Source organism: Rhipicephalus microplus, chromosome 7 (assembly GCF_043290135.1).
Source record: "Rhipicephalus microplus isolate Deutch F79 chromosome 7, USDA_Rmic, whole genome shotgun sequence".
Taxonomy (NCBI): domain Eukaryota; kingdom Metazoa; phylum Arthropoda; class Arachnida; order Ixodida; family Ixodidae; genus Rhipicephalus; species Rhipicephalus microplus.
This window is the reverse complement of record NC_134706.1, coordinates 64,812,953-64,833,304: the sequence shown is the minus strand read 5'-3', so window position 1 is coordinate 64,833,304 and position 20,352 is coordinate 64,812,953. Positions and strand designations below refer to the sequence as shown.

Genomic DNA, 20,352 nt, shown 5'->3' with positions numbered 1-20,352 from the left:
CGCCAATGGAATCTCGGTCTAAAAGATCTCACTCACCGGTATTCTCGCGCATAACACCATTCACTACATTTTTTGGGGGGCTGCAGAACTTATTGAGTAGCCGAGGTGACATGAACTTCAACCTCTACACAGTAAAACAGAACAGAACCGAAGAAATGCTTTATTCTCACTTTCTTACACTTAAAAGAATCAGCATGGCGACGATATGCGCCGTGATCGTCTAAGTTTGCGGTAATACTACCAACAGCTATCTGCCGTTCTTTCTTGCTTTTTTTTCACTCCCTGACACTGCCGGAGAACGAACAAAAGGTTCACTTTATTTCTTATCTGCCAGCAGTGAAAGTGCAATGTCTCAAGGTATATTCGATCTGCTCGTTCCTTACGAGCGTGGGCACCGCTTCCTCCGCGACCCCGCGCGGCCTTCCTTTGAAGACGACGAAGTCTTTGTCGTGGAAGTGCTGGAAGCACACCCGGGGGCTCCGAGGTCTGTTGATCTCGGGGTCGATGGGGAGCTTCTCGCGCCAAGACGACTCGAGCGCCTCGTCGGCAGGCAGCGAGAACAGCCAGATGCCGGTGAATGGCTCCCTGCCCGACGCGCGGCATCCCGACACGCAGCACTTGTACAAGCTGCCTGGTCCCTTTACCCTGCGGTAATCAAGGCAGAAGCACGCGCAAGTAACTAAAAGACGTTACACAAGCTCTCTAAGAACCAATGCTATAATTTCACGCCCCATGGAGTCGACAAAGCATGACACACATAAGAAGAACGGCTATTTGGGCTACTTGGTTGGAATTCATGGTAATAAGGGCTGCAGCGCGAGCACGAAGGTGCTAGAAGAAACGTGAAACGAAAGGCGAGGCAAGTAGAGCAAAGAGGACAACACGAGCGCTGTCTGCAATCCACGAAACCAAAGTGGCCGGGTCCAAAAAAGTAGGACTGCCCTGTGTACCAGAACTGCATTGAAGAAGAAAGGCTATTTGGGCTAGTTGGTTTGAATTCATGGTAATAAGGGCTGCAGCGCGTGTTGTCCTCTTTGCTTTCCTTGCCTCGCCTTTCGTTTCACGTTTCTTCTAGCAGCTTCGTGCTCGCGCTGCAGCCCTTATTACCATGAAGGCAACATATACTTTATTTGTCCCCACCGGGAGTGCGATCAATAGCCATTTTAGAAAATCCACGCATCTCCACGAAGTACAATCACGACAAGTTGGCGAAGCACTGGAGTTCAATCAGCCGCCCACTCGCGCATTTAAATGGGTGGCAACGCGCGCGTACAGTATACAAGATGTTTCATTGGTCTCCGGGCTGGCTTGTTTTCTGCGCCACGGCTTTACCTTTCGCGGGCGAGAGCACGTTCAGATTCATTTTCATCTATGGCAGAAAGATTGATTGGTTGATTGATTGATTGATTGATTGATTGTCCCTATTATCCTGGCGCCACCCATCATGGGTGATCAGCCATGAAACGAGCGGCGCTTTGCTATACAAAATAATAATTACATAAATCACTTTTTAAATTTACAAATAGACATGTTTTTAACGAATATGCTTGATTTTGAAAATATGTGGTGTAGAACGCACTTATTTGTCGTCATCATCACCAGCCGCAGCACAAAGAATGTGCACATAATTCTTTGCATACGTGTAGCGGGTACCTCATTTATTAGCAGAATGACGAACGGGTGCTTCCCTACTTCATGGAAGCTACCGCGAACGTATACAGTGGGTACCGATTGCATGTGATGTGCCGGGCAGCGGACAACGCCCAACGGACAAGCCTATATATACCCCAAAAAGGGTCCTGCTTCAAGCTCGTGGAAAGAACCGGAATTCGCGAACATAAATCATCATCACGATGAACCGGAACGCGCTCTTCTTGTCCTCCTCTTCATCTCCTGCTTCGCTCCACCAGAACACGTGCGCCGATTTTGTCCGGCGTGGGATGAAGTAACTCTGACGGGCGAAAACGAGTAGAGTGAGAGAGTGGAAGAAAGGGGAAAACCGGGGAAATTCTGGGCGAGATTCGAGCTCCCGTACTCAAGATCCGAAGGCGACCGAGCGTCGTATAGCCACTCGGCTACCGAAGGGACAGCATAGTCAAGAGGGCGAGAAAGGAAAGCGAGCTTGAGGAGGATGAGGAGAGTGAGGCATAGCATAGCATTGTGTTGCAAAAGGTTGGGAAAAGAAAGAAAGGAAAGGCACAACCATTGGCTGACTTGAAAATTGTGGACTGCAGGCTGACCGCGGTCACTGTGGTGGCCTTTTTTTTCTTTTTCTTGCACTCCTTTCCACTGTCTCCCTCCCCTGCTGACGCTCACGACTGTAATGATTTTATTGCGACTGCGAACTTCATTATAGAAACTATTGGCAGGGCTTTTGCAGTTGGGTTCCGTATAAGGCCGCCCGATCAGCGAACGGTAGTAAACTTCAACAAATCGGCGCGGCCGCGATCTCGACTGAGTTCAGTTGATGGCCCATATGTATGCCGTTGTATGGTGCGAGCCGCGCTCTAACCACTTGCTGAGCGTTTAAATGACAGGCAGCGCCAAAACCGCTTCAATGGAGCTGGCGAGGCCGTATTCTCTCACAGCAGCGCATCGTAGAGTGCATACGTACACGTGGCTGTCGCCTTCATTGCTTCACACAAACAAACACACAGATACAACACGCATAACTCGCGTCGAATGAAACCCGAAACAACGGTAAGCGTTGTATAAATTGGTCATAATGCGCAGCACCGCCCAGTTATCAACATTGACAGGCGCGCAGCACTTTGCATGCCTATCTGGACAGCGCTTGCTGACGCCATAGCCTCGTAGATTTCCCTTGCCTGCCGGACGAGCGCGAAACGCCCGTCATCTATGGCGGCGCTGCCTACGTATGAATAAGGGTCTTTGTACTTGGCCTTTAAGATTGGCAACTTTGGCGTTTGCTACTAATTTCAGAGGCTATGTTTCGTATTGAAAGAGTTGCCTGCTGAATGACGGCGTCACTTACGTAGGGTTAATTAAACTTACTTTTACGCCTTTTTAAAACGTTTTTACGTTATTTTTGTTGCACATAAGCTCCAAAAACGTTAAAACTTATTTGAAGACACCCCTACCTAAGTGGCGCCACCACCATAGTTACTTATTTGAAGACACCCTTACTAGGCGATGCCACCACCATAGTTCCGACGACGGCCGCTTTCGAAATGACCGCCGATTATACGGCAGGAAAGGAAAATCTAGGTGGCTATGCTAACGCTTAGCAATAACTCTTATAGCAAAATGGTGAGGATTCACCCAAAGTCGACAAAGAACAGAGTGACAGGAAAGAGCGAGAGTTTCTAGCTACGCTCTTTTATGTCCTCCTGTTTTTTCGGCACCTTCGGTTGCGTCTTTATCTTTTTGCTCAGCGTGAACCAACTATAGCCTAACACGTATTATTTTGCTAATGCTTGCCGCTGTTCGCGTTTTATTTGACGCCGATATCTTACCATAACATGTATGTATGTATGTGTGTATGTATGTATGTATGTATGTATGTATGTATGTATGTATGTATGTATGTATGTATGTATGTATGTATGTATGTATGTATGTATGTATGTAGGCATGTATGTATGTATGTATGTATGTATGTATGTATGTATGTATGTATGTATGTATGTATGTATGTATGTATGTATGTATGTATGCATGTATGTAGGCATGTATGTATGTATGTATGTATGTATGTATGTATGTATGTATGTATGTATGTATGCATGTATGTATGTATGTATGCATGTATGTATGTATGTATGTATGTATGTATGTATGTATGTATGTATGTATGTATGTATGTATGTATGTATGTATGTATGTATGTACGTACGTGCGTTCGAAGGATCGACAAAGGGGCGTTCAACTGTGCATACTCACTGCGGTACTCTCATCCAGACGGGTGGCTGGGACTTCGGGACCACCTCCAAGTTCTTGTCGGCGGCTCGCCTCCCTAACCTCTCCGCCTCCGCCTCGTTCGGAGGAGCTTTCTTCACGTCGGGACGTCCAGACGACGTCCCCACCACGGCGGTTCTCGTGCTTCGCCTGCTGGGCGCAATGAGCCTCGCCAGTGCCATCCTCTTGCTCAGAGGCTTCTCCTTCTTCTCGCATTCTCGGCGCGCTTTTTTCCCGGCTGTCCCTCCGGAGGAATCTTCGGCGGACCGTCCGGCGGTTTCGTTCGCGCCCGGCAACTGCCGCTCTGCCATCGGTTCGACTACGTTGCCGATCCCTTTTTCGACTTTAGGCTTGATTCCCCGCGACGAAGCGCTTCTCTCGCCTGCATCTACCGGGCGTATCCACGGCTCCTGCGACATCAGCCCGTCGACTTGGGCCCCTTCGGAGCTTGTTGGACGCTGCGTTACATCGGAGCACCCTTGGGGCTCGTCGGTACTTTTCCGGTGATCGTGTGTAGTTTCAGACATGCTCATGCTCTGCGTGACGGCTTGAGCCTCGGTACTGGGGCCCTAAGAGAGAGAGAGAGAAAACGACATTTCTATAGATGGTACTCGGTTGTCACTTAAAGCAAGGCAAAAAGCGAGCTCTTGCCACGCAGCCTTCGTTGTCCCTCAGACAATTCGTGCAAATGCCCAATGCAATGTTGTTTACTGATCCTCGCGACGCCAAGAAATTTTCGAGTGCTTAAGGTCCTTGACTTTCCCGTACAAACGCACGCTTGTGTCGTTTTTTTTTAGGTACTGAAACTTGAACATGCTGGTGATTTTCATCACTGACTCTAACACCGATGCTCAGCGAAACATTGTTTTAGGCATAGTAATGGTGACCCTGTTGATATGGGCGTGTCCATCAAACCTATCTATCCGCACCAACCCCAACCCTACGTGAGAGAGCTAGGAGGCGAGCCCGCTCAGTTGTCGGGACCCGAAGGTCCAATAAGGTACTGGTTCAACAGATGCGGGTGGAGTCGCTAGCAAATGGAGCTCCGAAATAGGGCTTCCACTAAGTGCTGTGAAGGAAGCTAGGAGGCGAATTCAGCCCCCAACTCAATCGTCTCATCCTCTGTAACTATTTAATGGTTAATAAACGTTTTCACCTCCACCCACTCTCATTATGAGCAGTACCAGTTGCGTTAGCAGAGAAAAACTATTCGAGGGAATAAAAATTCACCCCCCCCCCTTCCACGAGAAAATTTCTGGCTGCGGGTGTCGAGGCCGCCTTGAAGTTCCCGCATCAGTTGTCATGTCGATTCTGGCGGAGTCACTGTTCGAGCAGGCATTCACGTGACGTCATCCGCAAGGGGCGCTAGCGCGGCAGTCACCTCACCATACTTGTGGTCTAGCACGCCAAAGTCATCGTCGTGCCAAAACCAGAGTTTTAGGCAGCACGTGTTATGTCAATATTTTTTCAAGAACACGGGTTAGTCAGGTGCACCGTCGCAAAATATCGCGCTGCCATGTATGCTGGATCACTGACAGACCACGGCTACAGTGCACTTCTAGTACATTCTATCACGGCTTTGGCGGTGTTTTCATGGCGGCGCACTCACTGGCGCCACCTGGAGGGAAGAGCTATATACAGTTATCAATCAGCATTAATAAAGTGAGGGAGCCAGAGGCTTAACATGACAAGTTTCAGGAAACTTCCCTTAGACAATGTGAACCAGAAAACGAAAAAAAAAAAGAACACTTTGAAATCGAAAATGACGTCACCGCCGTAGATAACGGCGGGAAACTTAAAGTGCAGCTTTTGACGTTGGTTTTCTCGTCTACTAACAAACCTATGGTAGTGAAATGACCGACCGTCGTTTTAAGAGTATAATTTAAAAGTAGTCTAACTTACTGTTATACTTCGGCGTCCCATTAAAAGATATGGCCCAGTTCAAAGGCATCGTTCGATTCAGTAACGGCACCCTACGGCTTAGTCACCGAGCAGGACAGTCATGCGCAATACAAAAGCGTCCGTCCTGAAAGGTTACAGTAAAGCCAAAACCTATAAGCGCCAAAATGCAGGCGGCAGCGACGAGCGACGCGACGTATAGACGGATGAATGGACGGATATGGCTGCACCCTTTAGATCGGGCGGTGGCTAGCGCCACCAAGCCTTCATACTTAATGAACCAAAAACTAGATTTATTTTTTTCCCTTAAATAGTGAGGTTGAGGATTCGTACTTTGCAGTGAAGGGCTTAATTTTCACTCGTGTCTTGACTTTAGCCACCAATCAGATGACCTCCTTCTAGTTAATTATACCCGCTTAAAGTCTATTTTGCCCTCCCTGTCCCTAAAACCCAGTGCTTTAAAAAACTCTGCGCCATCATCCTGAACTATAGGGCGAAGTCCTTTACATAACATTATCAAGTGTTCGGCAGTTTCTTCCTCTCCACACGCACTGCATACCGTGTCTACCCCTTTGTATTTGGCCCGATATCTCTTGGTTCTCAATACTCCCGTCCTGGCCTCAAACAGTAGAGAACTACCCCGAGTATTATCATAGATCCTTTCCTTGGCAATTTCCTGCTTAAAAGTTCGATGGATCTCTAGTGCGGACTTCTTAATCATGCCAATTTTCTACATATCGGTCTCAGCTTCCTTCACCTTCTTCTTAACCGATAATTCTTCTTGGTTTGGCCCCCTGCTGTTTTCCAAGTATTTACCAGTCAATTTTCTGGTTCGCTTCCTCCATTTTGTATCGACATTCTTCATGTACAAGTAGCTGAATACCTTCCTAGCCCAACGCTCCTCCCCCATTTCTCTCAATCGCTTCTCAAATTTTATCTTGCTGCTAGCTTCCCTGCCCTCAAATAATGTCCATCCCATATCACCTTGTACTCCCTCATTTGGTGTATTCCCGTGAGCTCCTAAAGCAAGCCTACCTATTCCACGTTGCTTAATTTCTAATCTCGCTTGAACTTCTGATCTCAGGCACAAGACCGCATTGCCGAACGTCAGACCAGGAACCATGACCCCTTTCCATATTCCTCTCACAACATCATACCAATTGTAATTCTACAGTGCCCTGTTTTTCATTACCGCTGCATTCCTGTTACCTTTAGTCGACACGTATAATTCGTGTTCCCTTAGGTACTAGGCCCCATTGCTTATCCATACACCCAGATATTTGTATTTATCTGTTATCTCTAGCGTTACCTCCTGTATTCTAAGCTCACTACCTTCTTTATCATTAAAAATCATGACTGCGTATTTTTCCTTACTGAATCTGAAATCTAACCTATCTCCCTCATTACCGCAGATGTCCACCAATCTCTGCAAATCTTCCTTGTTGTCGGCCATTAGCACTATATCTCTGCGTACATCAATGCTGGTAGTGCCTGTTGAATGAGTTTTCCTTGTTTGACGAAAGAGAGCTTGAAGCCCAGTCCACTTCCCTCTAATTTGGCCTCTAATTCTTGTAGGTACATCATGAATAATAAGGGTGACAGGGGACACCCCAGCCTATAAGCCCCCGTTTTACCTCTGCAGGCTTGGATACCTGTTTTCCCCACTTTATAATTACCTTGTTACCTCTATAAATATCCTTTAAAAGATTAGTGACTACATCTTCCACGCCTAGTGTGTCCAGTATTCCCCACAATTCCTCTTGAACCACGCTATCGTACGCTCCCTTGATATCCAAGAATGCTAGCCACAGAGGCCTGTGTTCCTTTTCTGCTATTTCGATGCACTGCGTCAGTGAGAACAGATTGTCTTCCAACCTCCTGTGTTTCCGAAACCCATACTGCAGTTCCACCAGCACCCCCTCATCTTCTATCCATGCCTGCAGTCTTTCCTTTATAATCTGAATCGCCAGCCTGTAGACCACTGATGTTTCTGTTATAGGACGGTAGTTGTTTATGTCAGCTTTGTCCCCCTTTCCTTTATAGATCACGCTCATCCTGCTAAGTTTCCATCCATCGGGAACTTCTCCATCGATTATTATTTTGCTCACTTCCTCTCTGAAAGCCTGCTTAGACTTCGGGCCTAATGTCTTTATCAGCATAATTGGAATGCCATATGGGCCTGTTGATGTACTACTAGGAACCCTTTTCTCAGCCCTTTCCCACTCTTGTTGTGAAAATGAAGCCGTCGCGCCACTTGATTCATCCTTGTCTATTGTGGTGCATAAAGCACTTCTTTGTGACCTTTTCGAAAAAGGGCGCCCCTAGCGCCGCAGACGCGAACTACAGTCTACCGAGACAACGCAGGCTGTGTGTCACAGCGATGCTGATGCGGGTTTCTTGCAGCGCACAAAGACACCTCTTGCGTTCTTGCAGGACGCGGACCGCGTCGGGAGGGCACACCGATGAGAGTCTCTTGCAGGCCGGATCCATGCATTGCCGGTCATAACAAGCCAAACTGCTCGTCCAACCCGTTGCGGTACAAAATATTGCTCATTGTGCAGTGGAAGCAGCTCAGAAAGCTTATCGGAGAGTACTAGGAGCTCGTTCAAGCTAGAAAGCAGTGCGATTGCAGCGGATGATACGGAAAACTAGCCGCCAACACAAACATCACAACACTCACGCATTTGACGGCTCGCTTTCCAAGCCCTCGTGATGGCGCTAGCTATCCCGCGCTCCTTTGCGAAGCGAAGCTGACGAAACGCTCACAACCAGGTGGTGTGTTTAATGAAAAGAGTCTATATATATAGGTATGCTGACCCAACAGGCAAAAAGATCATGTATATATGTGAAAAGCATGATTTGATCATTTGCAACAGTACTGATAAGCCTCGAAGGGCAAATAACATGAGAGGTAGGAAGGCTGCAGTCGACGATAGATTATGCACTTATGTCACATAGGATGTATAATAGGCTCAGGGGAATGCACATAGATGAAGGTGGCTCCAGAAGTCTGGGTAGTGATCACAAACGTATCAAGCTAAGTTTTGAAAGAGCAGTGAAAATGGGAAAAAGACAAAATGAGCAACTACATGAAAATTTTTATTCAGAAAGGCAAATAGAAATCGCTACTAAACACACTGAGAAAGTAATCACTGAGGATAGTAAAACAGTGTGGATATACACGAATCTAATTAGACTGTTTGAGCTAGAGCTTCCTAAGGCACGTGACAAGTCGCCCCAGAAAAGAAGACACAAATCGAAAAGTTGGTGGCATGAGGAAGTTAAAAGAGCCATAGCAAAACATCAGCAAGCGTCTAGGAAACACAGACATGCTAAGCAGTGGGGTGAACCCACAGATGATGTTGAAAGAAAATGGGACATCTTTCTAAGCTGTAGAAGGGAAGCAACCCTACTGATCAATGAGAAGATTAGAAGAAAAGGGCTCAGCGGCTGGCAGAAGTACATAAAATGAATAGAAAGGCAGCTGGGAAATTTCGGAACCATCTAAACTCCCTAAGAAATGAGACAAGCCTAGAGCGGAGGTTTATAACTACAGCTCAGGGTGCTAGGATAGAAGGGGACGAATCTATTGAATATATAGAAACAAGGGTGACAGAAAAATTCCAACAGAGAAGTGCCTTATGCACCACAATAGGCAAGGATGAATCGAATGGCGCAATGACTCCATTTTCACAACGAGAGTGGGAAAGGGCTGAGAAGAGGGTTCCTAGTAGTACACCATGCATATGTATCGTCATCCATTGACGTCACGTGACACCAAATTTGGTATATGTGGAGCTAGCAAAACGGCCGCGAGCGCATCATGAAAGGCTCAATATACTCCAATGTAGCGTTGACGCGCACGAATGCTGGGCAAAGCGACGCTACGTTACCAAAACGCGAGCACTGTATAGTCTGATGCCAGGCGCGACCGGTGCAACCAGCGTCGGTCGGCGCGGGACGACGGCAACCGGCGCGAAATTCGCACCAATGCGTTACCCATACAACACTGCGTCTCCACCTTTTCGCGACGGATGCACGCCGGACGCGCTGAAACGCGCATGCGTTAAAGCAACGCAGTGCGGCGCACACCTGCGAGTACACGGCAGGAACGGCGCCTGGCGTTGCAACGCCGGCGTGACGCAACGAAATGAACGCTGGTGAGCATGCGCGCCGCGTCACGTCCAAATGTATTGGTGCCTTGGCTGAGGTACGTAGTCATGTTGTCACATGACACGCATCTCATGATTAACATGTTTGCACTAGTCACATACCTTCGTCATCTATTGACGTCACGAATGCCAAATTTGGCATATATGTGAAGCTAGCGAAACGACCGCGAGCGCATCATGAGTGTGCCATGTAGTCATGTTGTTACATGATATTGCCGCATGAATTCGCGTGGTTTTCGTGTGGAAGAGGACGAAGAAGTTGGGACTGGGCCGCTTTTGTTTTTCCTAGCTTGACGAGCAGTTCTGCGGAAGGTTTCCTTGAGTAAGACAAGATTGGTGACAAGATTGGTGACAAGATTGGTGGAGCTGCTGGGTACGACAACTGACGACGCACCCCATGCACAAGAGCCCGCCCAGGAGCCGGAACACAAGCCCTGTGCCCGTGGACACGCCAGTTCACAGAACAAGCCGCCGCCAACGAGGCCTACCACCAGAGACACCGGCACAGCTTATCCATAGAGCGACTATGACTTCGCCTCAAGGCGTCATGGAAACTCCTACGTCGTCGGCACCAATTTATTGCACTGTCCAGAACCCGCTGATGCCTAGTCCCTTTCACGGAGAGCTGTTTGAGGATGTGGACGACTGGCTGAGCGAGTTCGAACACGTCGCAGCGATCAACTACTGGGACGAAGCCGCCAAACTCCGCAACGTCTACGCGTGTTTGAAAGACGGCGCCCGAACGTGGTTCATGAACAGAAGTGATGTCTTGACATCCTGGCGCGAGTTCCAGCATCGCCTCTTGGAGACCTACCGGAGCCCCGACCGCCGCGATCGTGCTGAACGTGCATTGCATTCACGCATCCAGATGCCTAATGAGACCGTCACCATGTACGTGGAGGACATGACGCAGCTTTTCAGGCGAGCGGATCCGGCAATGCCAGAAGAAAAAAAGCTACGCTATCTGATGCGAGGCGTGAAGGAGCAGCTTTTTGCTGGTCTAGTGCGGAGTCCTCCGAAGAGTGTAGCAGAATTCCTGACCGAAGCCACTACGATGGAGAGGGTACTTCATCAGCGGTCAGCCCTACTCAACCGGCAAGTGAATTCTGCATCACCTACTGAATTTTCCGCTAGCTTCGGGAGCAACAGCATTGAGTGGATTCGCGAAATCGTCCGCTCCGTCGTCCGCGAGGAAATCGCGAAACTACACGGGGCGAGACAGCCGGAGGTAAGCAGCATCACCAATATTATTCGGGACGAGGTCCAGCAGGTGCTTCACAGCCGTCGCCCTCAACCAACGGTTACAAATCTAGAACCACCTCCTGCGTCCACTGATGTTGGGAACCGCACATATGCCGAAGCTCTGCGCACTTCCATGCCGGTCTCAAGCCCTGCAGTCCCAATCCAGACGATGCCGCCAGTTTCAATTCAATCTGCGCATGCTGGTTTGGACATCGACGGTCGCCGTGCCCCTCCGCGGAAGTCCGATATTTGGCGTACGTCGGATAGAAGACCCCTCTGCTTCCATTGCGGTGAAGCCGGTCACATCTACCGGGAATGTCCATACCGACAACTTGGACTGCGCGGTTTCTCTATTCATTCGCCTCGTCCCCTAGTTGGTCAGAGGCCAAGAGAAATTGAGGACTACCTCGCGCAGCAACGCCTGCCTTTCTCACGGCGTCAATCGCGGTCTCCATCTCCACGACGACCCGCAGCTATTGGACCACGTCTCAGTACGATGGCACGGGGACGTTCCCCAAGCCCTCGTCGGGAAAACTGAAGGCAGCGACCTTCGGGGGCGAGGTCGCTGGGACTAAAAGTGCGGAAGACCTCCTATCGACGCTTCCACAAAACGCTGCAGACATTGAATTGACGTCTGAGTGCAGTGCGAGAGAAATGCCGGATTGTGCGTCTGAACCCAGTGGCCGAGTCTCACTCGACATTCCCGTACTGATAGACGGTCTTCAGGTTAGCGCATTGGTGGACACAGGTGCAGATTATTCTATTATGAGCGGAAAATTGGCAACCAGTCTTAAGAAAGTGATGACACCTTGGAATGGGACGCGTATTCGCACTGCTGGAGGCCACGTTATTACTCCATTGGGTCGCTGTACCGCAAGAGTGGAAATACGCGAGTCAACGTTTGTGGTAACCTGCCTCGTACTACGCGACTGTTCTCGTCAGCTCATCCTTGGAATGGACTTCCTTCGAGAGAATGGCGCGATCATAAATCTCCGCGAGCGAATGGTGACTTTCTCGACGCAACTTGCAACCGATCGAGGCGCTGATAGCTGTCGTAGACCTGCGCTGCGTGTTGCCGACGAAAGCGTGACGTTGCCTCCCCGAGCGACTGCTTTCGTAGAAGTCACCTGTGAAGACCTCCAAGACGGTGACGTGGTCGCCGAGAGCAACGTATCCCTTTTACTGCTTCAAGGTGTGTGTGCAGTGCGAAGCATTCTGCGTGTGCGTGACGGACGGTCGCAGATACTCGTCACAAATTTTAACTTCGAGCACCGACATCTTTTCCGCGGCACCACCGTGGCCTTCGGAGACCGTGTAGCGGATGTCACCGAGTGCTTCGCATCCGAGGAAATGGTTGATGGAGATAAGTTTCTGGACCACATCGACGTCAGTTCGAAGCTTTCGGACGAGAAGAAGGCCGCACTGCATACCCTGCTGAAGGAATTTAAATCTTGCTTCGCCTCTTCATCTAGAGTCGGTCAAACACCCCTCATAAAGCACCGAATTATTACCGACGATGATGTTCGCCCAATCCGCCAGCAACCTTACCGTGTTTCGGCTAAAGAACGCGAGACTATACAGACGCAGGTAAAGGAGATGCTTGACGACGGGGTGATACAACCGTCGAGCAGCCCGTGGTCCTCGCCAGTCGTTCTAGTAAAGAAGAAAGACGGAACGCTGCGATTCTGTGTTGACTACAGGAAACTCAATAGCGTCACAAAAAAAGACGTCTACCCGCTCCCACGGGTTGATGATTCTCTCGACAGGCTACGACACGCGAAGTATTTTTCATCGATAGATTTGAAGAGCGGCTATTGGCAGATAGAGGTCGATGAGCGAGACAGAGAGAAGACAGCGTTTGTAACTCCCGATGGGCTTTATGAATTCAGAGTTCTTCCTTTCGGCCTCTGTTCGGCTCCCGCAACATTCCAGCGAATGATGGATACCGTTCTCGCTGGCTTGAAGTGGCAAAGCTGCCTTGTATACCTTGATGATGTGGTCATCTTTGCCGAGAGTTTCGAAGAACATCTGAAGCGTCTAAGAATGGTTCTGGAAGCTATTCGTTCGGCCGAACTCACGCTAAAACCCCAGAAGTGCCATTTCGGCTACGATGAGCTGAAATTTTTGGGACATGTTGTGAGTGCGGATGGAGTGCGGCCTGACCCAGAAAAAACTGCAGCAGTCGCCACCTTTCCTGTGCCGTCAGACAAAAAAGCGGTGCGGCGTTTTCTCGGCTTGTGTGCTTATTATCGCCGATTCATTACCAACTTCTCGACGATAGCCGAACCGCTCACGCGACTCACCCGAGATGATGTACCGTTTGCCTGGACTACAGAGCAAGAAGCAGCTTTCACAGAGTTACGGCAGCGAATGCAAGAGGCACCTGTTCTTGCGCATTTTGATGAGGACGCTGATACCGAAGTTCACACGGATGCAAGCAACGTCGGACTTGGCGCTGTCCTTGTACAACGGCACAACGGCGTAGAACATGTCATAGCTTACGCCAGTCGTACTCTCTCTCGAGCCGAGGCCAACTACTCCACTTCAGAGAAGGAATGCCTCGCAGTCGTGTGGGCAACGGCAAAGTTTCGACCTTACCTCTACGGCCGTTCCTTCAAGGTGGTGACCGATCACCATTCGCTGTGTTGGCTGGCCAATCTCCGTGATCCGTCTGGTCGTCTCGCTCGGTGGAGTTTACGCTTACAAGAGTTCGACATCATGATTGTGTATAGGTCGGGGCGCAAGCACGAAGATGCCGACGCACTTTCTCGAGCACCCGTGGGACATCCTGATATGGACTCGGAATATGCTGATGGTTTTCTCGGAGCCCTCAGTGATTCTGACTTTATGTCTAGACAGAGAGCCGATCAGGAATTGCGCCCTATTATTGATTCCTTAGAAGGCCGAAATTCTCACACTCCTCGGCGCATCGCTCGCGAATTGTCATCCTTTTGTCTAAGGAGGGGCATTCTTTACAAGAAAAATGCTCGAGGTAGCAACAAAGCCTTCCTCCTCGTTGTACCAGCCGACATGCGGGATGACATCCTACTCGCGTGCCACGACGAGCCCACGTCGGGACACTTGGGCTACTCGCGGACTCTCGCCAGAGTGCGCCAGCAGTACTATTGGCCACGACTTTCGACCAGTGTACACCGCTACGTGCAAGGCTGCCGCGAGTGCCAGCGTCGCAAGACGCCACCCGTGAAACCTGCGGGCCTTCTCCACCCTATTACACCACCACGGACACCTTTCGACCTCGTGGGAATGGACCTTCTAGGACCCTTCCCTTTGTCGGCCACTGGTAACAAATGGATTATAGTGGCAACCGATTACTTGACCCGGTATGCTGAGACAAAGGCATTACCCCGCGGCACGGCGTCTGAAGTGGCGAAGTTCTTCGTGCAGCACATCGTCCTCCGGCACGGCGCGCCGTCATGTGTGATTACGGATAGAGGAACATCATTTACGGCACAAATGCTAGAGGACATTTTCAGACTGAGCTGCACGAGTCACCGAAAAACAACGGCTTACCACCCACAAAGTAATGGACTGACGGAAAGGCTCAACAAGACCATAGCGGACATGCTGTCAATGTACGTGGACGTGCAGCACAAAACCTGGGACGATATCCTCCCATACGTCACGTTCGCATACAATACGGCAATGCAGGAAACAACCCGATTTTCACCTTTCCACCTTGTTTATGGACGCAACGTACAAACGATGCTTGACGCTATGCTGCCGTACGATAATAGCGATGCTCTTTCTCCAGAAGCCGAGCAATACACGCAGTACGCCGAAGAGGCTCGTCAACTGGCTCGCGTGAACATCGGTCACCAACAAGACGCAGATGCACGACGTTACAACCTTCGCCGTCGAAACGTCGCATACCACCCGGGTGAACGAGTGTGGGTGTGGACTCCTGTCCGACGACCAGGCTTGTCTGAAAAGCTTCTGAGCCGTTATTTCGGACCATACAAGGTTATCCGACGTGTGAGTGACCTTACATACGAAGTACTTCCGGACGGCACAGTGTCGTCACGTCGACAACATCGGCCCGAAACTGTGCATGTCGTACGACTCAAGCCGTACTACACACAATAGTCTCTGTGCTTACGAGTTACTTCGCAAACGTGACAGTGATCTCATGTGGTGTTTTTTTTTTTTTCTTCTTGACTCTTCCACTGGTGCTGTTCTGTTCGCGCATGGTCCAAGTGCTTGTGCGCCCTCTTTGTTTTCCCTGGCACTCACTTTGTGATTCTCTGCGTCAACGCGTGTTCTAATTATGGGCCTTTTTTTTCTTCTCCTTTTATTTAGAAGCATCGAGTCGATGCTTTTTAAAAGGGGGGACTAATGCCGCATGAATTCGCGTGGTTTTCGTGTGGAAGAGGACGAAGAAGTTGGGACTGGGCCGCTTTTGTTTTTCCTAGCTTGACGAGCAGTTCTGCGGAAGGTTTCCTTGAGTAAGACAAGATTGGTGACAAGATTGGTGACAATATGCATCTCATGTTTATCATGTTTGCACCAGTATCATACCTTCGTCAACCATTCACGTCCCGTAATACCGAATTCGGTATAAGGGAAGCTAACGAAACGGCCTCTAGCGCATCATGAGCGTGGCATGTAGTCATGTTGTTACATGACACGCATGTCATGATTTTTATGATACGGTCTGTCGCTTGTGTTTGCTATGCAATCACGTCGTACCACACCCCTTTTGCAACATGCCATATGAGCGAAACCACCGCAAGAGCTGCAAGACCATGAATTATAAATCATGACATTCATGACACATGTCATGATTTTCATGTTATTACTACTAAAATGTGTTCTTCATAGGGTCATGTTATGCCATACCAAGTTTGGTATCGATACCATTATCGAAACGCCTAGGAGAGCTAAAAGTCATGGATGGATGGATGGATGGATGGATGGACGGATGAAGATGGATGGATGGATGAAGATGGATGGATGGATGGATGGATGGATGGATGGATGGATGCATGGATGGACGGACGTATACGCTTAAAGTCGTCGAAGTTTGCTAAGAAATACTTCGCATTTAAAACAGTCGCTATTAATGCGTGTTCCAAAGGGTAGCAATCATAAGCCAAGCAACTCGGTCAATTTTCAGGGCAAACCTTCAGTACAGAGAAGTGGGAGGTAGTGGTCAAATATTTAATAACCATTAAATGGTTAGAGAGAGTTGATTGGGTGCGGGCCTTATTGGCCTCCTCCCCTTACAGCACTAGGTGGAACCGCGGGGATCAAACAGAGAGCAACGCCACCCGCGTCAGCTGAAGGCACAACTGACTAGCTCGTACCCGGGAGTGCAGCCCGCGCTCCTGGATCAAGTCCGGCGGGCGGCTAAGGCCAGTACAACCCTGGACGAAGGGACCCAACCATAGGAGCTCCAAGATCCCCCTTTCCCTCTGCCTGAATGAAATTCCATTCTCTTCTTCACTAGCCACATTTCATTGCGCATCCGGAACAGTCTTGGATGCAGCCTGCCAGCCATTTACAATGGCATTCTGCGCCCGTACAACATTTGCAGACTTTTAACTAAATCCTCCTATCCTACGATTGAAGAGCCATGCAAGCAGGCGCGTCTTCTACTACGGTGATGATTCACTAAAGAAATATACCTTAGTGCGAGAGCGTTGAGGCGCTTGGCGCGTTTGCACGACACTGACTGATGTGTCGTCGCGTCTCAGTTCAGTCGAATTAAGGTGCAGCAAAAAAAAAAAGTGTTGTAAGCAACACTTCATTGACGACAGAGATCTGTATACTCGGCGACAACTTTTCTTGGCAATGAAGGGAAAGCTACGGAGCCGAATTGCATGCATCCTACCGCCAGTGCACGTAGTTTCAAGGTAGCGCCCGTATTTTCAACGCGAAATATAGATGTTCTTCCTTTATTTTCTGCGTGGAGCTATTTGAGACAGAACGCAGCTCACGCCATTAAGATATTCGTAATTCCCTAATTTATTCGTTCTGACTTCGCGTTTTTGAACGCGTGGGAAAGTCCCGCCTTACGTGCGCCTCAAACGCTAAGCGGCGTCTGCGTCTACATGAAATGCTGATGGTGCGCCGCAACCACTTTGCACACCTTCACGAGACGCGCGCCAAAACGGAGTATACTTCGAGTAGTGCTACATGTGCGGAAGCTCCGCTTTCGTAGCTTTCCCTTCAGGGCCAAGCAAAGTTGTCTATAGCTATAAACGCACTATATGCGACATCGTCCCCCGCTGTACTTTTGAAATTTTATGTGATAAATGCACTACACTCATCCGTCAGTCTCATCCGCACTCTAGTTGGTTTATTAACCTATTAATTTAAGGTTGACATCGCGCCATTCAGACGTTGGTGTTCTTGGGATGTGAATAGGCAAAAAAAAAATCACGCATATCCACGATATTAATGATGACGAGAGGGCGAAGCTATAGGTTCTCAGGCTCATGTCTACGTTGAAGTCGACGACTATTGTAAGAAGGACGGACAGATGGCGCAGGTGATACTGCATAATTGTGCTGTCACATAATTGATTAATGTACAAATAAAATCGGCTTTATTTACACAGGTGTTCATGTTTTCAGTTGTGGCGGTTTCAATTTCGGTTTTGTGTAGCGTGACGGACGCGGACGACAACAAGGCTCGGCCGCCTTCGCCCCGACATTTACAATACTAGAAAAGCTTCGTCGATTGCGATGCCCAAACAAAAGTACTGACAGGTAGCCAGCGATTCCACCCGAAAAATAACGCTGAGATTCCGCATCCACATTATTAACCAATGTACGGACAGCGCTAATGAACGCACGACGCGATTCGAATGCCCACGCCACAGTGCTTATTCGCATATAACTTATTCGCGTCCATAAGTTATTTACGAAGTTCTAACGAAGACAACCGACACTACCGAGCTTATTAGTCTCGCCGTCGTTGGCAGGGTTTTCTATCTGTACTTAGTCAATGTATGGGGCAAACTTTGCCCCCCCCCCCCACACACACGTGACAATAAGGAGAAAAGAACCCGTGCGCACGGCGACGGTTATCACATGTCTGGCTATCAAGGTGTCAAATGTGACTCACGGAATATATATGTGACATTAGACAGATGAGACAGATTTGGTTGCGCGTCTGCAGCAGACGCCTACGGACGCGGCCTGCCATTGACAATGGCAACCAGGCTGCGTTCGTTCGGCTGCAGCGCGACTAAATCTGTCTGCTAGTACGAAAACGTGTCGCAGTGCGCGTGCGAGGTCACGCCGAAAAACTTCGAACCAGGGTCACCAAGAGTGTCACGAAACGTCAGTGACGCGGCGTTGGTCATAATTATGTGGCATGAAACTAAACGATCCGCACGAGAAAGTCAACATCAATCTAGCATTAAAAAAGAAATAGCCACGCTCAAATGATTTACTCACCTGTTTCGTGCGGCGGAGACTTCCTCCAAAGCTCAAACGGCAGCAACTTTTCGCGGTTTCGGCATTTGGGCTGCAAGAATAAACGAATACGTAATACCCGCTCGTTCTCCGAAAGACTCTCCACAGAACACCTACCCCCTCAACAGACAATGGAGCTTTCCAGAAATCGCAGCGCCGCGTCTCCCCTGGCGGCTCAGGGCGGCTTGAGCATTATGGGAAAGTGGAGCGCCGGGCGGGCCGAGCAGACGACGCTTTCCCGCTTTTCGTCCACTTTCATCGAATGCCGTGAGTGGTTTGGCTGCAGTGCGGCGCTGCTCTCGTGAAGAAACGGCTACTTCTGAGTGCTCCGACTTTCGTGAACGCCAACTAGATTCTAGTGGTCGCCACAAATGGCGAGAATCATCAGAGAACATGCCGAAGAAGAAGAAAAGCGGAGGACTAACCTGCTCTGCTCGTGGGTGTCATACGACGGGAAAGACATCGCACGTTTCGTTTCATTGCTCGACACTACTTCAGGACTTGAATTTATATGATGCTGCAGCTACGTTTGACCTTTGTTGAGATCAAGGAGGTTATACTAAAACTTCTGGAGCGGCGGTCCAGCATAGTCGCTCATGTATCGAAGCATGGTCGAAGTGAAGCCGCGGCGGCCATATTGCTAAAGGCAGAAGGAGGCGGCGCCTGCCTTGTAGCGCCGTGATGCTCTGGGCGCTTGTTCTGTGTTATAGCTACTAAAGCGCCTGTTTATCATTCTTAGGAGGCGAGATAACGTGGGAGGGACTTTAATGAACATCTGCTTTAATTTTTTCTTTGATACTTAGCGTTTTAAGCGTGTTGAAAGAAAATTCCCAAGCATTTCCCCGAGGGTGAATATGGTTAAGTGCGAATGCACGGGGTGATGCTATGAGGGGTATTTATTAATTCGCACTATTATATTTATTAATCACACTATGGTGCCTTTATGGTGTAATGGTTCCTGGGAATCGCAATTGGATCACACGGGGAATTTTACGTTAACTCACTGGCGAATGCCAACGGATTTTAACTTTACTCCCCCTCATAGCATCACCCCGTGCATTCGCACTTAACCATGTTCACCCTCGGGGAAATGCTTGGGAGTTTTATTACTGATGATGATGATTAAAGTGCAATTAATGAATTTAAGTGTTGTTTGTCATGAAGCATTTGTACACAGATACATTATATACTGTAGTGTACACGTATCCCGAAGGAGTACGGCCACCAGCGTGGGTCCGGTCTTAGCGAGCCGCAGGGCACGCGTTAACCGTCGCCGTGGCGGGAAACACGATACTGCTCAAGTCGCAACACTTTATTGTGGCAACACCAAACGCAGTACAGCCCGTTGCAAAAAGGCGCGGCGGGAAAGCAAGTAGGCTTATCCACGCCACGGGCACAAAGTACTACACAGGGTGCCACGAGCACGTCTCCGCGGTAAAGGTGATCCACGGAGACACCGGGACAAAGGGGCCCGGTTGCTCGAGCGAGGGCAAAGGCGCTCGCGTTGGCTTCGAAGGGAGACGGGTCGGCGTAGCTAGGCCACGCACTAGGACACCGTACTGCCCTTCGGCCGTGAGTACGCAGCGGGGCAACAAAAGGTGAGCGTTCGCCTTGGGCGCGAGGCGCCGTCAGCGAAGTCCGACGAGCCCCGAGCGACGGGACTCGACGGACGGAAAAGA

At 49.4% G+C, this 20,352-nt stretch overlaps 1 protein-coding gene across 1 annotated transcript; it reads right to left on the bottom strand.

Moving 5' to 3' along the window:
• Positions 1-323: 323 nt before the first annotated feature.
• LOC142767781 (uncharacterized) lies at positions 324-19,575 on the bottom strand. Its single transcript, XM_075870019.1, has 3 exons — positions 18,656-19,575; positions 3,904-4,487; positions 324-645 (listed from the first exon to the last, which is right to left on the bottom strand). Exons 2-3 carry the CDS (start codon positions 4,449-4,451, stop codon positions 324-326), a joined length of 870 nt encoding a protein of 289 aa, XP_075726134.1. The 5' UTR covers positions 4,452-4,487; positions 18,656-19,575.
• Positions 19,576-20,352: the final 777 nt, after the last annotated feature.